At 41.3% G+C, this 22,323-nt stretch overlaps 1 protein-coding gene across 1 annotated transcript; it reads right to left on the bottom strand.

Annotated features, from left to right (window-relative positions):
* Positions 1–1,438: 1,438 nt before the first annotated feature.
* LOC112223964 (leucine-rich repeat-containing protein 3B-like) lies at positions 1,439–8,672 on the bottom strand. Its single transcript, XM_024387261.2, has 2 exons — positions 8,321–8,672; positions 1,439–3,946 (listed from the first exon to the last, which is right to left on the bottom strand). Exon 2 carries the CDS (start codon positions 3,861–3,863, stop codon positions 3,066–3,068), a length of 798 nt encoding a protein of 265 aa, XP_024243029.1. The 5' UTR covers positions 3,864–3,946; positions 8,321–8,672; the 3' UTR covers positions 1,439–3,065.
* Positions 8,673–22,323: the final 13,651 nt, after the last annotated feature.

The following is a 22,323-nucleotide window of genomic DNA, read 5'->3' as shown; positions in this document are numbered from 1 at the left end:
GTAGAATAGACACAAATGCAGCATTTTACATGTGTTCCTTTACTTGTTCTAATAAGAGATTAAACTATGTACCGTATGTTGTGTCCTTTGCAACCTGCATAGTAATAATAAAGTTATTAAATGCAAATTGGAGTTTTCCTTATTCCATCTCGTTCTAAGGGCAGGTCATTTAATTTGATTAAGTTTAGGGTTAGGGGTTGGCTTTTAACATCCTTGTGTGTGGCAACCTGTGAGCCTATTGTTTATTTCAATCTCAGTGTGCTGATTGTTGAGCTTTCATTCAACCTGCTCTGGAGGCAGAGTTGCCCTCAGAACAAGAATGAATAAGGAGTTTTCTCTCTTGGTGTATGTTTTTATTTACCTTTAATTAGCTAGGCAAGTCAGTTAAGAGCAAAGTTTTATTTATAGTGATGGCCTAACCTAGCCAAACCCTCCCCTAACCCGGACGACACTGAGCCAATTGTGTGTTGCCTTATGCTACTCCCAAGCACGGCTGGTTGTGATACAACCCGGGATCGAACCAGGGTCTGTAGTGACACCTCTAGCACTGAGATGCAGTGCCTTAGACCACTGCGCCACTTGGGAGCCCACTGCTGTGTCTTGTTCAATTTTGTTTTATTTCACTCTACTTAACTCCCCTTGTCCTATTTCTTCTCTTTCCTCTCCTATCAGAATACATTGAGGAGAAATGGACGTGTATTTCCTTGTGCTCGAGTCTGTCTTATTAGGCAATTCATATCTACTGCAGTAGCAAATGGACTGGCAGGTCATGGAACCCTGAAATGCAGTTTGAGAAAACCCAGGGGAATGGCCACGGCAGACAGCTCGGATCCCACCATGACCCCAGGACCTCTCAGAGACACTAGGAGGAAGAAGAGGGCAGGAGGTGTCCCAATAGTCTTAAGTTTCCTATTCCTTTTCTCCTTTCATTTGTGATATGTCTGGGATGTTTTCCTGATCATGTGACACTAATGTCATGGCTGCCAGTAGTGTGAAGTTTGTGGATTTCAGCTACCGGCAGACTGACTGACTGCGCCCTTCACCACTAGGTAAGTCAGTCGTGGTGTTTCCCTCACCACAGAGGGATAGACCACCGCTACCCCAAACTTTCTCACTAGGACTACCTGAGTGTCCCAGCAGCTTTTTTCTCACCAGGGTATGACAAGCTAATTTCTTTCCTTTGGGGATTAATAAAGTACAATCTCATCTCTTTCTGTTTCTTGGAACCCATCATGATGCTAGTTCTGCTGAATATAAAAATCTAAACATTGAATTATTCCCAAAAAAATTCAGCCTTTGTTTTCAAATATTCTATCCAATGAACGTGAGTATGAGCTCTTTCGGACAATTTTAGTCCCGGCGGACTCGCACCAGAGTTTTTGAAGCATCACGAGGAACGAGAGGAAACACAGTAGGGGTTATTTATGCATGAAGGGTCATTGTTTCATATAGTACGTAGGGATGGCTGTTTCTTTGTCTTGGTGAGAATAATAAAGGATCTTACAGTGCAGCTTGGAGGGGTTTCCTGTATAGACCTTCTACTGCAAAGAAATGCAGCTTGTAGGTGTACTGATTTATGTGTGTGTGTGTGTGTGTGTGTGTGTGTGCGTGTGCAAGCGAGCAAGCATGAATTGCATGTGTAAAATTATGCACAGTACAGTACATCAATCAGATCTCTGAGCCTTTTACCGGTATGAGTGTTTCATTGATGAATTATTAATGTGCATCATATTCTAGTACAGTGGCCTGAATACAGTATATGCAGATTCTAGTACAGTGGCCTGAATACAGTATAGGCAGATTCTAGTACAGTGGCCTGAATACAGTATAGGCAGATTCTAGTACAGTGGCCTGAATACAGTATAGGCAGATTCTAGTACAGTGGCCTGAATACAGTATAGGCAGATTCTAGTACAGTGGCCTGAATACAGTATAGGCAGATTCTAGTACAGTGGTCTGAATACAGTATAGGCAGATTCTAGTACAGTGGCCTGAATACAGTATAGGCAGATTCTAGTACAGTGGCCTGAATACAGTATAGGCAGATTCTAGTACAGTGGCCTGAATACAGTATAGGCAGATTCTAGTACAGTGGCCTGAATACAGTATAGGCAGATTCTAGTACAGTGGCCTGAATACAGTATAGGCAGATTCTAGTACAGTGGCCTGAATACAGTATAGGCAGATTCTAGTACAGTGGCCTGAATACAGTATAGGCAGATTCTAGTACAGTGGCCTGAATACAGTATAGGCAGATTCAATTGATGGTCTAGTTCACACATGCACATACATTTGCTGAATTTCTTGAGGTAGAAATAGACCAATCAAATTTAGAACCAACAATAATAAAAAATGAAATCCATAAAATACATGATTTAATTGAAAAGAACTACATTTCCCTGTTTATAGACTGTATACTGTAAGGATGTTGTACGTAAAACAATAATACTACATGGAAGGATATGAGTGACAGAGTTGTTAATAGAGTTTGTGTTGCTGCTTGTTGCTGTACGGTTGTTATTGCTGTTTGACGTGTCCAAAGGACCCATCACAGGCCCCTTGAGTGGCCCCCTTTTGATAAGAGTGCATCAAGGTGCCTGCATCACTGGATGAATCCCATTTAATCCATTTTAAATCCCAGACAGACTATCCACTCAGTCAACAGGAACTCTTAATGGGCCACTTCTGGTTGAATTATTCATCTGGATTACGTACTGTATGGTGCCCAGGTCTGGACAGGCTTCCTGCATACATGGGCACAAATCCTGTAGGCGCTGTGGCACCCACGTAACAGCCAGGCAGAGCTGTCCTTGGCTGGCACTGAATGGCCTGGGGTGTGGGTGCAGCTAGGTTATGGCTCTATAAGAGTGTGCGGCTCTCCTTTCTTTTTTAAAGTGTTCTACTCTGCTAGCCTGAATACAGTATAGGCAGATTCTAGTAGTGGGCTCGCCTAAACAGGTGCTCGGTTTCTTTCGCCTCCACATACGGCCCTATAACCACCTGTCTTAGCCCTCCAGGCTTATCCCTCCAGCCTTAGCTCCCCTCTGGGTTCTCCTGGCCCTGGGCTATACAACAGTGCTGATGGTAGAAGAGGCCTCGGACTGTTCCTGCTTGGTGGGCAGAGACTTGAGGTACTCCAGGTGGCGGCGGGCGTCCTCTGTGTTGTTCCGGACGTAGTAGACCAGGTAGGAGATGACCATGGTGAACCAGCCGAACATTGTGACCAGCATGGCCACGTCTGTGGTCTTCTTCATCACCACGCACAGGTCCAGGTCCTGGGCCAGCAGGAAGGGCACGCCCTCTGCCCCCACGTCGGGCGGCTCTGACGTCTCGCACACGATGCCCGTCAGCGACAGGGGCTCCAGGTGGATGAAGGGCATGGCCAGCTGCAGGTTGCAGTCGCAGTGCCACGGGTTGTTGGTCAGGTTGGCACGCGCCCGCAGCCCCTCGAAGGCCTCGGGGTTAAAGTTGACCAGTTTGTTGGAGGACAGGTCCAGAAAGGTGAGCGAGGGCCCCAGGCCCCTGAAGGCCCCTGGCTCCAGCTGGGCCAGCTCATTGTTCGAAAGGTCCAGCTCGCTGAGCATGGGCAGGTCCCAGAAGGCGTTGCTGGGGACCACAGTGAGCAGGTTGAAGTCCAGGTAGATGCGTTGCGTGTCATTGGGCAGGTCCTGGGGGATCTCGGTGAGACGCAGGTTGCTGCACCGCACCGTCTTGCCACGCCCGTCGCTCTCGGAGCAGTAGCAGCCCTGGGAGCAGCTGGTGGCGGCGTGGTGGAAGCAGAAGGTCATCAGTACCAGGCTGTGCAGCAGCAGACACATGACCACCGAGTGGCGCAGTAGCCAGCCACTCTCCAGAAGGGGCATGGTGCGATATGGGCATGTTCCAGAGAAGACCAACCTGGGAGAAGGGGCGGAGCCAGTGTCAACCTCCCCAATGGCTGTCAAGCCTATAGAGAAACAGGAAGCAGGATTGGTGGAGGGAGACAACACAACCTACTGATAGGAGAGGTACAAATTAACACACTCCAGTAGCTGCAATTTGTCACCAACCATGCAAAAAATCTATGATAAATAGTGTTTGGCCAGTAACCGAAAGGTTGCTGGTTCGAATCCCGAGCTGACTAGGTGAAAAATCTGTTGACGTGCCCTTGAGCAAGGAACCCTTATTGCTCCTTTAAGTCACTTTGGATAAGAGAATCTGCTAAATGACTCAAATGTAATGTAAAAAAGTTAAAAGTAGATGTGCTCAAGAAAGTTATTTCATACACAGATACAGGATAACTAGCCCTGCGGTGAGGAGGCAGAGGGGATCTCGCAGTCTTGTTTCAGCACAGTTGGTTGACTAGACCGTGTTTACACGTCTAGCTTTAGGGAAAGGATGAGGATCCAAATCAAAAATCACACTGGCAAAAACAAGCATCAAGCAAAGAGAGCTTTGGTGTCACCGTGAGTTTATGATAATTGACTTCCCTGCAGTGCTGGCCTATTTCAGTGCAGAGCTGCTGATACCATTAACATAATCCATGTCTGCACCACGGTGACAGGGATATGAACAAAATGCTTTCGTCCTTAGACATATTTCACAAAAATACCCGCCACATTATATTATACACAATGGGAATGCCGTTCTGTACTATACCTCTAACATTCTACCAACAAGGACTCCAGAATCTATCATTCTCTTTGAGCTTTGTATATTCTTTGTGCTATGACGAAATTGTTTACTGTATTTAGTAACATTGCCAGAGCCGCTTGGCCATTTGGTCATTCAGCGCCACCACTGTGTTCATTAGGCTAATCAATAAACTGCTTATGTGCTCAGAACCAGGGTCATTTTGTCTGAAGTGCAAGTAACACTGAGGTAACAACTTGTTTGTGTGTCCTGTAATATACACTTTTTATTTTGCATGTAAGCCTCTAAAAATAGTCTGTCCTCCAACCTTAACACACTTCATTAATACCTGAACACCAACCATCTGCTATCCCATTACTAATCCTCTTAGGGAAGAAAACAACTTAATGTCAATGGAACGTCATTGTACGTTGGCCATCCAACACCATTGTAAGGCTAAATGCTAAAACAGCATCAAAGGCAATCAAAACAGCCTTAGCATGTGGTGCTAGCAGCCATATCCTCTCCTGTAAAAACAATAGAGCTTAAACTCTCTGACTTTGGCTGGTTCTTCAAAATGGCTGGAGACCAGGGCAAGATCCACTTACCCAGATTAAAAAATGAAATCGATCTCTAAGTACCTCTTAGTATCACATGACGGAGGGAGTCGTCTAAGGGACGCATCCTAATAAGACTCATTGCAATGGACCAGACCAGTTGAAGGAATGCCAGGGCAATAGCCCTTGTAATGGGTCTGGGGAGAAAGAGAGATATGTCCAAAGCACCCAGAGTAGATCAAGACCGTCCCTATCAGCCCTGCCCTGTACTTCCTCCTCACAAAGACCCACTCAGATGATTATCCCCAATTCTTCCTTAGTGCTAAACAAAGAAGCCCGATGTATTTTAGTCTGCGGTCTGCACTTATTGAAAGGGTATATAGTGGAACAACACTGACTACAGATAACACCAAATGCCCAGGGATATGAAAAGGCTGCCTAAATTGAATGGGGTGTAACACGGTGTTCCTGTGTAAGACAAGTGGTCATTTTTCCATCATGCTCCATGTGGCCCTGACATTTCACTGACTGGGGGAGGGAGGGGGCGGAGGTATGGAGACCCAAGGAAATTGGACACATGAGGACAGAGTTGTGAGAGTCCAAAGAGAGAGAATGACATCGAGAGAGAGAGAGAGAGATCTGAGGAGAGGAGGTAACATTACAATGACAACGGAGAAGAACACAGAGGAAGGAACACTGAAGAGAGATTAATGAAATGTATAGCGGAAAGAGGGAAATATTTGCATGTCATGGGCTGAGGAGGATAGCTGTCAATGAAAGGTGGAGGATGGATGACAGAGGGATGGATATGGTGATGGAGAGACAAGAGTGAGTGTGGGATAAACTCTGGGACATCAGAAGGAGAGAAAGAGAGCAACAACAACCTCATTAAAAGGTCCAATCCGTTTATCTCAATATCAAATAATTGGCAGTGAGTTTTGGAACTCTTTCTTATTGGTCTGTTAATGAATTTAACACATGGTGATGTCACCGTGGATGGCCAAAATTCCCTCCCACCAAAACAATATTTTCAAACAGCTCTTACACTATCATCATTTTCACTTTCAACCTCAGTGTGGAAATAGATAAACACAGGTAAATCCTGTTCTTGACTGCACTGGGACTTTAAATCAATAGATCAATACATCGGGTTAAGTTCATTCTGTCCACAACCCACTGGGCACAGATGTAATTTCAATGTCTAGTTTTGATTTACATATGGTTGAATAGTCAACTAAGGTGACTTCAACGTTAAACCAATAGAAAATGTCACCATGTCATTGGATTTAGGTTAGAAGTTGGGTGAGAAAAAAGGTGGACAATGTCAGTATGCCCTTGAGCAAGGCACGTAACCCTAACTGCTCTTGTAATTCGCTTTAGATAAGAGTGTTTGCTAAATCACGTAAATGTAATTCAACGTCATCACATTGAATGCTTTTGTTGAAATGTGGAAACATCGTTGATTCATAATTGAATTTGACAAGACTCTCAAGACAAGAGCTCAAAGCTCAGTTTTGGCAGTTCATAAATTGACTGCAGTCAATATTACAATAATGCATCTCAGGCGCCAAGTGCGCAAGAGTAATCATTTAAACAGGTCCTAAATTTGCTCCACAACTCAGCCAAACAACAGCTTGAGCCGAATGAGATATAGGTTCACTTTTCATTATTAATCAACATAATAATCATTAAGGAATTAAACTACGATGTCCTCAATGCAAAGGATTATCAAAGTTGTTTATGTATGATTTGGTGTGATTGGTAATTGTATTATCTTTCTGTCCAGACAACCAATGATAGACCTAACCTGTCTAAGCAGGTCATGAGGATGATACATGGAAACTGGGTAGAGAGAGAGAGAGAGAGAGAGAGAGAGAGAGAGAGAGAGAGAGAGAGAGAGAGAGAGAGAGAGAGAGAGAGAGAGAGAGAGAGAGAGAGAGAGAAAAAGAGCTTTGAGGGAAATATCAATATGTTATTTTGAGATGCAGACACTTAGATATGAGTCTAACCTTATTACCATGCTCTCCAAACACCACTCTTCGGTCCCTGTCCACCCAAATCACGAAAACATTTGTGTCTGATTAGGGACTCAGATTATTGTTGAATGCCTGCCTGATTTCCATTGGAAGCCCTCGTGCATTTATTTACAGAATAATATATTCTGGTAGAGAAACAGGAACACACGTTTTCATTAAAGGGGCAATACGCAGTTGAAACTATAATAAAGAGTCACCACACTACTGTTTAAATAAACAGCTAAGGGATAAGGCTGGAGAAATGTAACCACTCACAAATTCATACACATACCTATGGATACACGGACTGACCATACTTGATATTATATATACAAGTATAGGGCTATAAAGTTAGTGTTTTTTTATTACATTGTTTACAAACAATGGAATAAAACAAGCTTCTATTTTGGGTTGTGATGGGGTAAGCTCGAGGCATTTGTAAGTTATATTCTTCAAGAATCCATGGGTACCATACATATAAGTAATTGAAAGTAAAACAAATAAATAAAATCACAGATTGTCCCTTTAAGCAGAACATAATTTAGATTTATTAGTCCATATAATAATGTACAGCTGCAGGAATTAATTTACATTTTGAATGTTTACCCCTGCCTTTGAAATGTTTTATCAATTCAAATGAAAGCAATGAAGGAATTATTTAAGGATGGATCAAGTTTTTTATTAAATTGTTCACTCTGAAGGGTATTCAGACATACAATACATTCATACATAAAATGACTTAATCATAAATAAAGACACGATTACCACTTAGGATATTATGACGCTATTCTTTACTGTTATTTACACACTTACAAATATTTGACCTACTCCTTTTCTCTGCTTTAATATTCAGAAATGTCATTGTAAGCTAAAAGCGTGTCACCAATGCCTCCTGGGGAATTGATAGCTTTTTGATAAGCTAACACGGTTTGGTTTATTCTTAAACAATACTTTTCTGAGCCTGAATGTATTAAATACGTTGCAGTTATTTATTTCCGTTATAGGCTAAGTGTAGCTCAAATAAATATCCTACAAGATACTGCATGCTGTATTTAAAAGTAGATGTTAAAGTCTGTATATTGAAGTCACAGTAAAATGCATGCATTTTGCATAAGAACATGCTCAAGCATCACTTACATCTTTAGCATTCTTCCTCTCCTTCGCATGGCGGGTGGCACACAACATAATCACTTTAGTTTCAGGACAGTTTCAAATTGTCAAAATATATCAGAATTCATTCCACTCCAAACTGCAATTCGCCAATATTTTCGATCGCATCAATGAGGTCCTCTGTTGCAATTCGGCCAACTTGTGCGAAGACCCACACTGACAACGGTGCGCACACAGTAATGTACCTTTACTTGGGTGCTCGCTCAATGCAGCCTTTCAGTTTCCACGCAACCAGAAAACTAAGCAACACTGCTGTAGCCATCGGAAATTGGCAGGGACACGACACGCAAGGTGAGGCTGCCTATGGATGGCTTCATCCAAGTGTGTGATCCTGCCAATTATGACAAATAATGATGGTGCAAGCGGAAGCCACGGAGCGCAATACATTTACACACTGAAAGGACATAGGCTACTGAAATCTGAAATCATTTTCCTACATAATAATGAAACTCCATTTGTTTGTTATTATAACGTCTTCCAAAAGCTTGTTTTTTGACCAACAGCTTTACAGATTTCAAGTACCCCACCTGTGGTCCCATATATTCTCTATAGTAAACTGAGATTATTCAACAATCTCAGAAGAGTTATGACACAGTTGATATTCGAGATTTATTAGAATACACTGCACACATACACACAGCCATTGATTCTTGAATAACTTATACATGCCTCAAGAGCTTATTTCAACTGTTGTATCTCGTCAATATTAGGAATATGTTCCTAATGTTTTCTACACTCAGTGTATAGGGAAAAGGGATCCATTTGAGAGGCAGTAAGGAAGAGGAGGAGAGAGCACCACCAGTCAGTCAAATACCTTACATTCGCCATGTAGATTGCTTTACTCCAAGAATTACAAACAATGTAATTGTAAACAAACAGTGTAGCAAAACATGGATCAAACTGTCATTTTCATTCGGTCCTTGCATCTATAGCTCCATCTATGAATTTGAGAGTGGTAACATTTCTCCAGCCCATCCCTGAGCCATTTACCAAAACAGTGTCGAGGCACCTGCTTTGTCATCGTTTGAACTGCAGATTGCACCTTTAAGAAAGTGGGGTTGACTAATCATGTTTGATCTGCAGGTTGTTGTTTCAGTACTGTGTTGTCCGCTGCCAGTGCTGTGGATATTTGGCTGCGTCCGGGTCTCTTCCTGCCTGCTGCCAACCGATAAGGACGCCGTCCAATCAAAACCACACCGTGATAACAGACACAGGGTGGGGCCCGAGAGTAGCCGCCAAGCAAGCAGTCAGAAGGTATTCATGGCATTGAAATCAATAGACCCCAACTAACTCCCCCACAATGCCCCCTCAAACCTACAAATCAATGTTGATGACCGAATGTGTGTGACTGAATAATGGACTGAATGTATTTGTGTTTGCAAAATAGATCAAGAATGGACTTCATTTGTATTAGTAGAGACTACAATTGCTATTGTAGTGTATTGGACACATCATTGAGGCTGGATTATGAAGCATATGAAGCTGAAAACAGCAGAAAATGTGACTAGTTTCTCATCGTCGAGAGACGATCGGGATGGCGTCCCAATTGGCACCCAATTCCATGTATCAGGGACGTCACTAGAGATTCATGGATAGGGGGGGATAAGCCTCTTTTAGGGGGGTCTGGGCATACTCCCCCAGGATTTGATTTAAAGCCCCCAAAACGTCTTTTCATCACGTATTGTTAGAGTTACAACTGGTGTAAAATCGATTAAAATGAGGTTATTTTTGGTCAAGGTTGGCTAAAAGTATACCTCATAGTTTGTGTTAGACACTGATCTAATATGTCCTGTTTAAATTCTATCCAAATAAAGAAATTAAAGTCCACTCTGTCCCCATCCATCCAACACCAACAAAAGGCACAAATATGCCTGTACTATCTAGCCAAAATACTTTTTGGATGTTATTTTGAGAGAGAGAGAGAAACAAATGTAAAGACATACCAGTAGAAAAAAATATTTTTGTTAATTGTTGCTCAAAATTAACCCAATAATTCAGTCACATGGAACATCTTAAAACAGTATCATCCACAAAACTAAATTCAACTAATGAGCCAAACAAAATTTAAAAAACAGAAAAATAATTAGGAATGAAATCTGATTTAAAAAAGTAAGATCCCAAACAAATATTACAACCTATATTACAGAACTGCTCCTCCTGCTTCTCTCTTTTGATGGTTATTTTGTGGTTGGATGCATCAAAGTGTATCTCCTATTTTTAAAGGTGGTAAAGTGGTCAATAACACTATTGTGGCTTAGTGGCCCAAACACTTCACCCGCAATGGACATGACTGCAAGACTTGCAAGCCTTTTCTGACCCATTGTCTTACGCAACCAGGAGTGCAGCCGGCACAGTGCACTAAAGGACCAATCACAGGAGCAGCTGCTCACTGGAACTGTGAGGGCAACCCGAATGATTTCCTTCAGAGAAGAAAACATATCATCATCCAGGAGGTTATGCACAGCAAGCATATCTTTGGGAGGACGTCCAGCCTCTCTTTTCCGGGCAAGAAAGCTTTTGGCCACCAACATCTCTTCTGTTTTAACATCAATACCGTAGTGTTTGGCAAACTCAGTTGAGCATAATGTATCTAGGAAGTTTGAGTTGGGGTTGCATGCCTGTATGCCTTTGAGCGGACCTGCATCTACAGTCGAGAATCACTGGTCAAGCTCACAAACCATCATCTCCAAGCATGGAAGCAACAACTCTTTTTTTAGTTGTTTGGGAACATGACAATTCTGTGTCTAAACCCAAGGAGGTCTCCACCACCAAGTCTCTAATTTCCATTGTTTGCACTTTCTTGCTGCATCTGCCTCTGGAATATTGTGAATTTCAAAGAGTGCTTTGGTTCTGTCATAAAGTTACGTGGCAAATGCATCTGTGCGTTTGACTTTCAGTGTGTCACAAACAGCTTGTTTGCCGAAACAAGCTTCTGCCAGGTCTACAGTCTCTTTCTGGAGGAACTTGTGGAGTCCCTCAGTTAGAGAAAGAGGGGACTGAAACATCAGTAGCAAATACAGAGAACTTATGAAGTCCCTCAGTTACAGAAAGAAGGGACTGAAACATCAGTAGCAAATACAGAGAACTTATGAAGTCCCTCAGTTACAGAACGAAGGGACTGAAACTTCAGTAGCAAATACAGAGAACTTATGAAGTCCCTCAGTTATAGAAAGAAGGGACTGAAACATTAGTAGCAAATACAGAGAACTTATGAAGTCCCTCAGTTAGAGAAAGATGAGACTGAAACAATAGTAGCAAATACAGAGAACTTATGAAGTCCCTCAGTTACAGAAAGAAGGGACTGAAACTTCAGTAGCAAATACAAAGAATTATGAAGTCCCTCAGTTATAGAAAGAAGGGACTGAAACAATAGTAGCAAATACAGAGAACTTATGAAGTCCCTCAGTTACAGAAAGAAGGGACTGAAACTTCAGTAGCAAATACAAAGAATTATGAAGTCCCTCAGTTATAGAAAGAAGGGACTGAAACATCAGTAGCAAATACAGAGAACTTATGAAGTCCCTCAGTTACAGAAAGAAGGGACTGAAACATCAGTAGCAAATACAGATAACTTATGAAGTTCCTTAGTTCTAGAAAGAATGGACTGAAACATCAGTATTAAACACACAGTGGGGAACTTATGAAGTCCCTCAGTTATAGAAAGAAGGGACTGAAACATCAGTAGCAAATACAGAGAACTTATGAAGTCCCTCAGTTATAGAAGAAGGGACTGAAACATCAGTAGCAAATACAGAGAACTTATGAAGTCCCTCAGTTACAGAAAGAAGGGACTGAAACAATAGCAGCATATACAGAGAACCAATGAAGTCCCTCAGTTATAGAAAGAAGGGACTGAAACATCAGTAGCAAATACAGAGAGCTTATGATGTCCCCGGTTACAGAAAGAAGGGACTGAAACATCAGTAGCAAATAAACGATGGAGAACTTCTGATGTCCCACAATTATAAAAAGAAGGGAATGAAACATCAGTAGCAAATACAGAGAACTTATGAAGTCCCTCAGTTACAGAAAGAAGGGACTGAAACATCAGTAGCAAATACAGAGAGCTTATGAAGTCCCTCAGTCATAGAAAGAAGGGACTGAAACATCGGTAGCAAATACAGAGAACTTATGAAGTCCCTCAGTTATAGAAAGATCAGACTGAAATATCAGTAGCAAATACATGATGGAGAACTTATGAAGTCCCTCAGTTACAGAAAGAAGGGACTGAAACATCAGTAGCAAATACCCACAGTGGGGAACTTATGAAGGCCCTCAGTCATAGAAAGAAGGGACTGAAACATCGGTAGCAAATACAGAGAACTTATGAAGTCCCTCAGTTATAGAAAGATCAGACTGAAATATCAGTAGCAAATACATGATGGAGAACTTATGAAGTCCCTCAGTTACAGAAAGAAGGGACTGAAACATTAGAAGTAAATACAGAGGACTTATGAGTTCCCTCAGTTTTAGAAAGATGAGACTGAAACATCAGTAGCAAATACACGATGGAGAACTTCTGAAGTCCCACAATTATAGAAATAAGGGACTGAAACATCAGTAGCAAATACAGAGAACTTATGAAGTCCCTCAGTTATAGAAGAAGGGACTGAAACATCAGTAGCAAATACAGGGAACTTATGAAGTCCCTCAGTTACAGAAAGAAGGAACTGAAACATCAGTAGCAAATACAGGGAACTTATGAAGTCCCTCAGTTATAGAAGAAGGGACTGATACATCAGTAGCAAATACAGAGAACTTATGAAGTTCCTTAGTTCTAGAAAGAATGGACTGAAACATCATTATTAAACACACAGTGGGGAACTTATGAAGGCCCTCAGTTACAGAAAGAAGGGACTGAAACATCAGTAGCAATAACACGGTGGAGAACTTATGAAGTCCCTCAGTTATAGAAAGAAGGGACTGAAACATCAGTAGCAAATACAGGGAACTTATGACGTCCTTCAGTTATAGAAGAAGGGACTGATACATCAGTAGCAAATACAGAGAACTTATGAAGTTCCTTAGTTCTAGAAAGAATGGACTGAAACATCAGTTTTAAACACACAGTGGGGAACTTATGAAGTCCCTCAGTAATAGAAAGAAGGGACTGAAACAGCCGTAGCAAATACAGAGAACTTATGAAGTCCCTCAGTTATAGAAAGAAGGGACTGAAACATCAGTTTTAATCACACAGTGGGGAACTTATGAAGTCCCTCAGTTACAGAAAGAAGGGACTGAAACATCAGTAGCAAATACAGAGAGCTTATGAAGTCCCTCAGTCATAGAAAGAAGGGACTGAAACATCGGTAGCAAATACAGAGAACTTATGAAGTCCCTCAGTTATAGAAAGATCAGACTGAAATATCAGTAGCAAATACATGATGGAGAACTTATGAAGTCCCTCAGTTACAGAAAGAAGGGACTGAAATATCAGTAGAAATAACACGGTGGAGAACTTATGAAGTCCCTCAGTAATAGAAAGAACAGACTGAAATATCAGTAGCAAATACATGATGGAGAACTTATGAAGTCCCTCAGTTACAGAAAGAAGGGACTGAAACATTAGAAGTAAATACAGAGGACTTATGAGTTCCCTCAGTTTTAGAAAGATGAGACTGAAACATCAGTAGCAAATACACGATGGAGAACTTCTGAAGTCCCACAATTATAGAAATAAGGGACTGAAACATCAGTAGCAATAACACAGTGGAGAACTTATGAAGTCCCTCAGTAATAGAAAGAAGGGACTGAAACAGCCGTAGCAAATACAGAGAACTTATGAAGTCCCTCAGTTATAGAAAGAAGGGACTGAAACATCGGTAGCAAATACAGAGTACTTATGAAGTCTCTCACTTCTAGAAAGAATGGACTGAAACATCGGTTGCAAATACAGAGAACTTATGAAGTCCCTCAGTTACAGAAGAAGGGACTGAAACATCAGTAGCAAATACAGCGAACTTATGAAGTCCCTCAGTTACAGAAGAAGGGACTGAATCATCAGTGGCAAATACACGGTGGAGAACTTATGAAGTCCCTCAGTTACAGAAAGAAGGGACTGAAACATCAGTAGCAAATACATAGAACGTATGAAGTCCTGCGGTTACAGAAAGAATGGACTGAAACATCAGTAGCAAATACAGAGAGCTTATGAAGTCCCTCGGTTACAGAAAGAAGGAACTGAAACACCAGTAGCAAATACAGAGGACTTATGAGTTCCCTCAGTTACAGAAAGAAGGGACTGAAACATCAGTAGCAATAACACGGTGGAGAACTTATGAAGTCCCTCAGTTATAGAAAGAAGGGACTCAAACATCAGTAGCAAATACAGAGAATTTATGAAGTCCCTCAGTTATAGAAAGAAGGGACTGAAACATCAGTAGCAAAGACAGAGAATTTATGAAGTCCCTCAGTTATAGAAAGAAGGGACTCAAACATCAGTAGCAAACACTCGGTGGAAAACTTATGAAGTCCCTCATTTACAGAAAGATCAGTAGCAAATACACAGTGGAGAACTTATGAAGACCCTCAGTTACAGAAAGAAGGGACTGAAACATCAGTAGCAAAGACAGAGAATTTATGAAGTCCCTCAGTTATAGAAAGAAGGGACTCAAACATCAGTAGCAAACACTCGGTGGACAACTTATGAAGTCCCTCAGTTACAGAAAGAAGGGACTGAAACATCAGTAGCAAAGACAGAGAATTTATGAAGTCCCTCAGTTATAGAAAGAAGGGACTCAAACATCAGTAGCAAATACAGAGAATTTATGAAGTCCCTCAGTTATAGAAAGAAGGGACTGAAACATCAGTAGCAAAGACAGAGAATTTATGAAGTCCCTCAGTTATAGAAAGAAGGGACTCAAACATCAGTAGCAAACACTCGGTGGAAAACTTATGAAGTCCCTCATTTACAGAAAGATCAGTAGCAAATACACAGTGGAGAACTTATGAAGTCCCTCAGTTATAGAAGAAGGGACTGAAACATCAGTAGCAAATACAGAGAACTTATGAAGTCCCTCAGTTACAGAAAGAAGGGACTGAAACATCAGTTTTAAACACACAGTGGGGAACTTATGAAGTCCCTCAGTTACAGAAAGAAGGGACTGAAACATCAGTAGAAAGAAGGGACTCAAACATCAGTAGCAAATACTCGGTGGAAAACTTATGAAGTCCCTCAGTTACAGAAAGATCAGTAGCAAATACACAGTGGAGAACTTATGAAGACCCTCAGTTATAGAAATAAGGGACTGAAACATCAGTAGCAAATACACAGTGGAGAACTTATGAAGACCCTCAGTTATAGAAATAAGGGACTGAAACATCAGTAGCAATAACACAGTGGAGAACTTATGAAGTCCCTCAGTAATAGAAAGAAGGGACTGAAACAGCCGTAGCAAATACAGAGAACTTATGAAGTCCCTCAGTTATAGAAAGAAGGGACTGAAACATCGGTAGCAAATACAGAGTACTTATGAAGTCTCTCACTTCTAGAAAGAATGGACTAAAACATCAGTTGCAAATACAGAGAACTTATGAAGTCCCTCAGTTACAGAAAGAAGGGACTGAAACATCAGTAGCAAATACAGGGAACTTATGACGTCCCTCAGTTATAGAAGAAGGGACTGATACATCAGTAGCAAATACAGAGAACTTATGAAGTTCCTTAGTTCTAGAAAGAATGGACTGAAACATCAGTTTTAAACACACAGTGGGGAACTTATGAAGTCCCTCAGTTACAGAAAGAAGGGACTGAAACATCAGTAGCAAATACAGAGAACTTATGAAGTCCCTCAGTTACAGAAAGAAGGGGCTGAAACATCAGTTTTAATCACACAGTGGGGAACTTATGAAGTCCCTCAGTTACAGAAAGAAGGGAATGAAACATCAGTAGCAAATACAGAGAACTTATGAAGTCCCTCAGTTATAGAAAGAAGGGACTGAAACATCGGTAGCAAATACAGAGTACTTATGAAGTCTCTCACTTCTAGAAAGAATGGACTGAAACATCGGTTGCAAATACAGAGAACTTATGAAGTCCCTCAGTTACAGAAAGAAGGGACTGAAACATCAGTAGCAAATACAGAGAACGTATGAAGTCCCTCAGTTATAGAAAGAAGGGACTCAAACATCAGTAGCAAAAACTCGGTGGAAAACTTATGAAGTCCCTCAGTTACAGAAAGATCAGTAGCAAATACACAGTGAAGAAGTTATGAAGACCCGCAGTTACAGAAATAAGGGACTGAAACATCAGTAGCAAATACAGAGAGCTTATGAAGTCCCTCAGTTACAGAAACATCAGTAGCAAATACACGGTGGATAACTTATGAAGACCCTCAGTTACAGCAAGAAGGGACTGAAACATCAGTAGCAAATACAGAGAACTTATTAAGTCCCTCAGTTATAGAAAGAAGGGACTGAAACATTAGTGGCAAATACATGCTGGAGAAATTATGAAGTCCCTCAGTTATAGAAAGAAGGGACTGAAACATCAGTAACAAATATAGAGAACTTATGACGTCTCTCAGTTACAGAAAGAAGGTACTGAAACACCAGTAGCAAATACAGAGAGCTTATGAAGTCCCTCGGTTACAGAAAGAAGGAACTGATACACCAGTATCAAATACAGAGAACTTATGACGTCCCTCAGTTACAGAAAGAAGGGACTGAATCTTCAGTGGCAAATACACGCTGGAGAACTTATGAAGTCCCTCAGTTATAGAAAGATGAGCCTGAAACATCAGTAGCAAATACAGAGAACTTATGAGGTCCCTCAGTTACAGAAAGACGGGTCTGAAACATCAGTTGCAAATACAGTGAACGTATGAAGTCCCTCAGCTACAGAAAGAAGGGACTGAAAAATCAGTAGCATATACAGAGAGCTTATGAAGTCCCTCGGTTACAGAAAGAAGGAACTGAAACACCAGTATCAAATATAGAGAGCTTATGAAGTCCCTCAGTTACAGAAAGAAGGGACTGAAACATCAGTAGCAAATACATAGAACGTATGAAGTCCTGCGGTTACAGAAAGAAGGGACTGAAACATCAGTAGCAAATACAGAGAACTTATGAAGTCCCTCAGTTACAGAAAGAAGGAACTGAAACACCAGTAGCAAATACAGAGAACGTGTGAAGTCCCCCGGTTACAGAAATAAGGGACTGAAACATTGGTAGCATATACAGAGAACCTATGAAGTCCCTCAGATATAGAAAGAAGGGACTGAAACATCAGTAGCAAATACAGAGAACGTGTGAAGTCCCCCGGTTACAGAAATAAGGGACTGAAACATTGGTAGCATATACAGAGAACTTATGAAGTCCCTCAGTTATAGAAAGATGAGACTGAAACATCAGTATTAAATACACGGTGGATAACTTATGAAGACCCTCAGTTACAGCAAGAAGGGACTGAAACATCAGTAGCAAATACAGAGAACTTATGAAGTCCCTCAGTTACAGAAAGATGAGACTGAAACATCACCAGCAAATACAGATAACTTATTAAGTCCCTCAGTTATAGAAAGAAGGGACTGAAACATCAGTAACAAATACAGAGAACTTATGACGTCTCTCAGTTACAGAAAGAAGGGACTGAAACATTAGTAGCAAATACACGCTGGAGAAATTATGAAGTCCCTCAGTTACAGAAAGAAGGGACTGAAACATCAGTAGCAAATACAGAGAACTTATGAAGTCCCTCAGTTACAGAAAGAAGGGACTGAAACATCAGTAGCAAATACAGAGAGCTTATGAAGTCCCTCGGTTACAGAAAGAAGGTACTGAAACACCAGTAGCAAATACAGAGAGCTTATGAAGTCCCTCGGTTACAGAAAGATGAGACTGAAACATCAGTAGTAAATACAGAGAACCTATGAAGTCCCTCAGTTATAGAAAGGTGAGACTGAAACATCAGTAGCAAAAAGAGAGAACTTATGAAGTCCCTCAGTTATAGAAATAAGGGACTGAAACATCAGTAGCAAATACAGAGAAATTATGAAGTCCCTAAGATATAGAAAGAAGGGACTGAAACATTAGTAGCAAATACAGAGAACTTATGATGTCCCTCAGTTATAGAAAGAAGGGACTGAAACATCAGTAGCAAATACAGAGAACTTATGAAGTCCCTCAGTTATAGAAAGATGAGACTGAAACATCACTATTAAATACACTTTGGATAACTTATGAAGACCCTCAGTTACAGAAAGAAGGGACTGAAACATCCGTAGCAAATACAGAGAACTTATGAAGTCCCTCAGTTACAGAAAGAATGGACTGAAACATCAGTAGCAAATACAGTGAACTTGTGAAGTCCCTCAGTTATAGAAAGATGAGACTGAAACATCAGTAGCAAATACACGATGGAGAACTTATGAAGTCCATCACTTACAGAAGAAGGGACTGAAATATCAGTAGCAAATACAGCGAACTTATGAAGTCCCTCAGTTACAGAAGAAGGGACTGAATCTTCAGTGGCAAATACACGGTGGAGAACTTATGAAGTCCCTCAGTTACAGAAAGAAGGGACTGAAACATCAGTAGCAAATACAGAGAACTTATGAAGTCCCTCAGTTATAGAAAGAAGGGACTGAAACATCAGTAACAAATACAGAGAGCTTATGAAGTCCCTCAGTTATAGAAAGAAGGGACTGAAACATCAGTAGCAAATACATAGAACGTATGAAGTCCTGCGGTTACAGAAAGAATGGACTGAAACATCAGTAGCAAATACAGAGAAGATATGAAGTCCCTCAGTTATAGAAAGAAGGGACTGAAACATCAGTAACAAATACAGAGAGCTTATGAATTCCCTCAGTTAAAGAAAGAAGGGACTGAAACATTGGTAGCATATACAGAGAACCAATGAAGTCCCTCAGTTATAGAAAGAAGGGGCTGAAACATCAGTAGCAAATACAGAGAACGTATGAAGTCCCTCAGTTACAGAAAGAAGGGACTGAAACATCAGTAACAAATACAGAGAACTTATGAAGTCCCTCAGTTATAGAAAGAAGGGGCTGAAACATCAGTAGCAAATACAGAGAACGTATGAAGTCCCTCAGTTACAGAAAGAAGGGACTGAAACATCAGTAACAAATACAGAGAACTTATGAAGTCCCTCAGTAATAGAAAAATGAGACTGAAACATCAGTAACAAATACAGTGAACGTATGAAGTCCCTCAGTTATAGAAAGATGAGACTGAAACATCACTATTAAATACACTTTGGATAACTTATGAAGACCCTCAGTTACAGAAAGAAGGGACTGAAACATCCGTAGCAAATACAGAGAACTTATGAAGTCCCTCAGTTACAGAAAGAATGGACTGAAACATCAGTAGCAAATACAGTGAACTTATGAAGTCCCTCAGTTATAGAAAGATGAGACTGAAACATCAGTAGTAAATACACGGTGGAGAAATTATGAAGTCCCTCAGTTACAGAAAGAAGGGACTGAAACATCAGTGGCAAATACACAGTCGAGAAATTATGAAGTCCCTCAGTTATAGAAAGATGAGACTGAAACATCAGTAGCAAATACACGATGGAGAACTTATGAAGTCCATCAGTTACAGAAGAAGGGACTGAAACATCAGTAGCAAATACAGCGAACTTATGAAGTCCCTCAGTTACAGAAGAAGGGACTGAATCATCAGTGGCAAATACACGGTGGAGAACTTATGAAGTCCCTCAGTTACAGAAAGAAGGGACTGAAACATCAGTAGCAAATACATAGAACGTATGAAGTCCCTCGGTTACAGAAAGAAGGGACTGAAACATCAGTAGCAAATACAGAGAACGTATGAAGTCCCTCAGTTATAGAAAGAAGGGACTGAAACATAGTAGCAAATACAGAGAACGTATGAAGTCCCCCGGTTACAGAAAGAATGGACTGAAACATCAGTAGCAAATACAGAGAAGTAATGAAGTCCCTCAGTTATAGAAAGAAGGGACTGAAACATCAGTAGCAAATACAGAGAGCTTATGAAGTCCCTCAGTTATAGAAAGAAGGGACTGAAACATTGTAGCAAATACAGAGAACGTATGAAGACCCTCAGTTACAGCAAGAAGGGACTGAAACATCAGTAGCAAATACAGAGAACTTATGAAGTCCCTCAGTTATAGAAAGATGAGACTGAAACATCAGTATTAAATACACGGTGGATAACTTATGAAGACCCTCAGTTACAGAAAGAAGGGACTGAAACATCAGTAGCAAATACAGAGAACTTATGAAGTCCCTCAGTTATAGAAAGAAGGGACTGAAACATCAGTAGCAAATACAGAGAACTTATGACGTCCCTCAGTTACAGAAGAAGGGACTGAATCTTCAGTGGCAAATACACGGTGGAGAACTTATGAAATCCCTCAGTTACAGAAAGATGAGACTGAAACATCAGTAGTAAATACAGAGAACCTATGAAGTCCCTCAGTTATAGAAAGGTGAGACTGAAACATCAGTAGCAAATACAGAGAACTTATGAAGTCCCTCAGTTATAGAAAGAAGGGACTGAAACATCAGTAGCAAATACAGAGAACTTATGACGTCTCTCAGTTACAGAAAGAAGGTACTGAAACACCAGTAGCAAATACAGAGAGCTTATGAAGTCCCTCGGTTACAGAAAGATGAGACTGAAACATCAGTAGTAAATACAGAGAACCTATGAAGTCCCTCAGTTATAGAAAGGTGAGACTGAAACATCAGTAGCAAATACAGAGAACTTATGAAGTCCCTCAGTTATAGAAATAAGGGACTGAAACATCAGTAGCAAATACAGAGAACTTATGAAGTCCCTCAGTTACAGAAAGAAGGGACTGAAACATCAGTAGCAAATACAGAGAGCTTATGAAGTCCCTCGGTTACAGAAAGAAGGAACTGAAACACCAGTAGCAAATACAGAGAACGTGTGAAGTCCCCCGGTTACAGAAATAAGGGACTGAAACATTGGTAGCACATACAGAGAACCTATGAAGTCCCTCAGATATAGAAAGAAGGACTGAAACATCAGTAGCAAATACAGAGAACGTATGAAGTCCCTCAGTTACAGAAAGAAGGGAATGAAACATCAGTAGCAAATACAGAGAACTTATGAAGTCCCTCAGTTACAGAAAGAAGGGACTGAAACATCAGTAGCATATACAGAGAACTTATGAAGTCCCTCAGTTATAGAAAGATGAGACTGAAACATCAGTAGTAAATACAGAGAACATATGAAGTCCCTCTCTCTCTGGATCTGTTTGTTGTCCCTCTCTCTCTGGATCTGTTTGTTGTCCCTCTCTCTCTGGATCTGTTTGTTAGCCCTCCCTCTCTGGATCTGTTTGTTGTCCCTCTCTCTCTGGATCTGTTTGTTGTCCCTCCCTCTCTGGATCTGTTTGTTGTCCCTCCCTCCCTGGATCTGTTTGTTGTCCATCCCTCTCTGGATCTGTTTGTTGTCCCCAACTCTCTGGATCTGTTTGTTGTCCCTCTGTCTCTGGATCTGTTTGTTGTCCCTCCCTCTCTGGATCTGTTTGTTGTCCCCAACTCTCTGGATCTGTTTGTTGTCCCCACCTCTCTGGATCTGTTTGTTGTCCCTCTCTCTCTCTCTGGATCTGTTTGTTGTCCCCACCTCTCTGGATCTTTTTGTTGTCCCTCCCTCTCTGGATCTGTTTGTTGTCCCCACCTCTCTGGATCTGTTTGTTGTCCCCACCTCTCTGGATCTGTTTGTTGTCCCTCTCTCTCTCTGGATCTGTTTGTTGTCCCCACCTCTCTGGATCTTTTTGTTGTCCCTCCCTCTCTGGATCTGTTTGTTGTCCCCACCTCTCTGGATCTGTTTGTTGTCCCTCCCTCTCTGGATCTGTTTGTTGTCCCTCCCTGTCTGGATCTGTTTGTTGTCCCTCCCTGTCTGGATCTGTTTGTTGTCCCCACCTCTCTGGATTGGTTTGTTGTCCCTTTCTCTCTCTCTGGATCTGTTTGTTGTCCCTCCCTCTCTGGATCGGT

The sequence above is a fragment of the Oncorhynchus tshawytscha genome, linkage group LG25 (genome assembly GCF_018296145.1).
Source record: "Oncorhynchus tshawytscha isolate Ot180627B linkage group LG25, Otsh_v2.0, whole genome shotgun sequence".
NCBI lineage: Eukaryota > Metazoa > Chordata > Actinopteri > Salmoniformes > Salmonidae > Oncorhynchus > Oncorhynchus tshawytscha.
The sequence above is the reverse complement of the archived record's forward strand: the minus strand, read 5'-3'. Positions and strand labels throughout refer to the sequence as shown.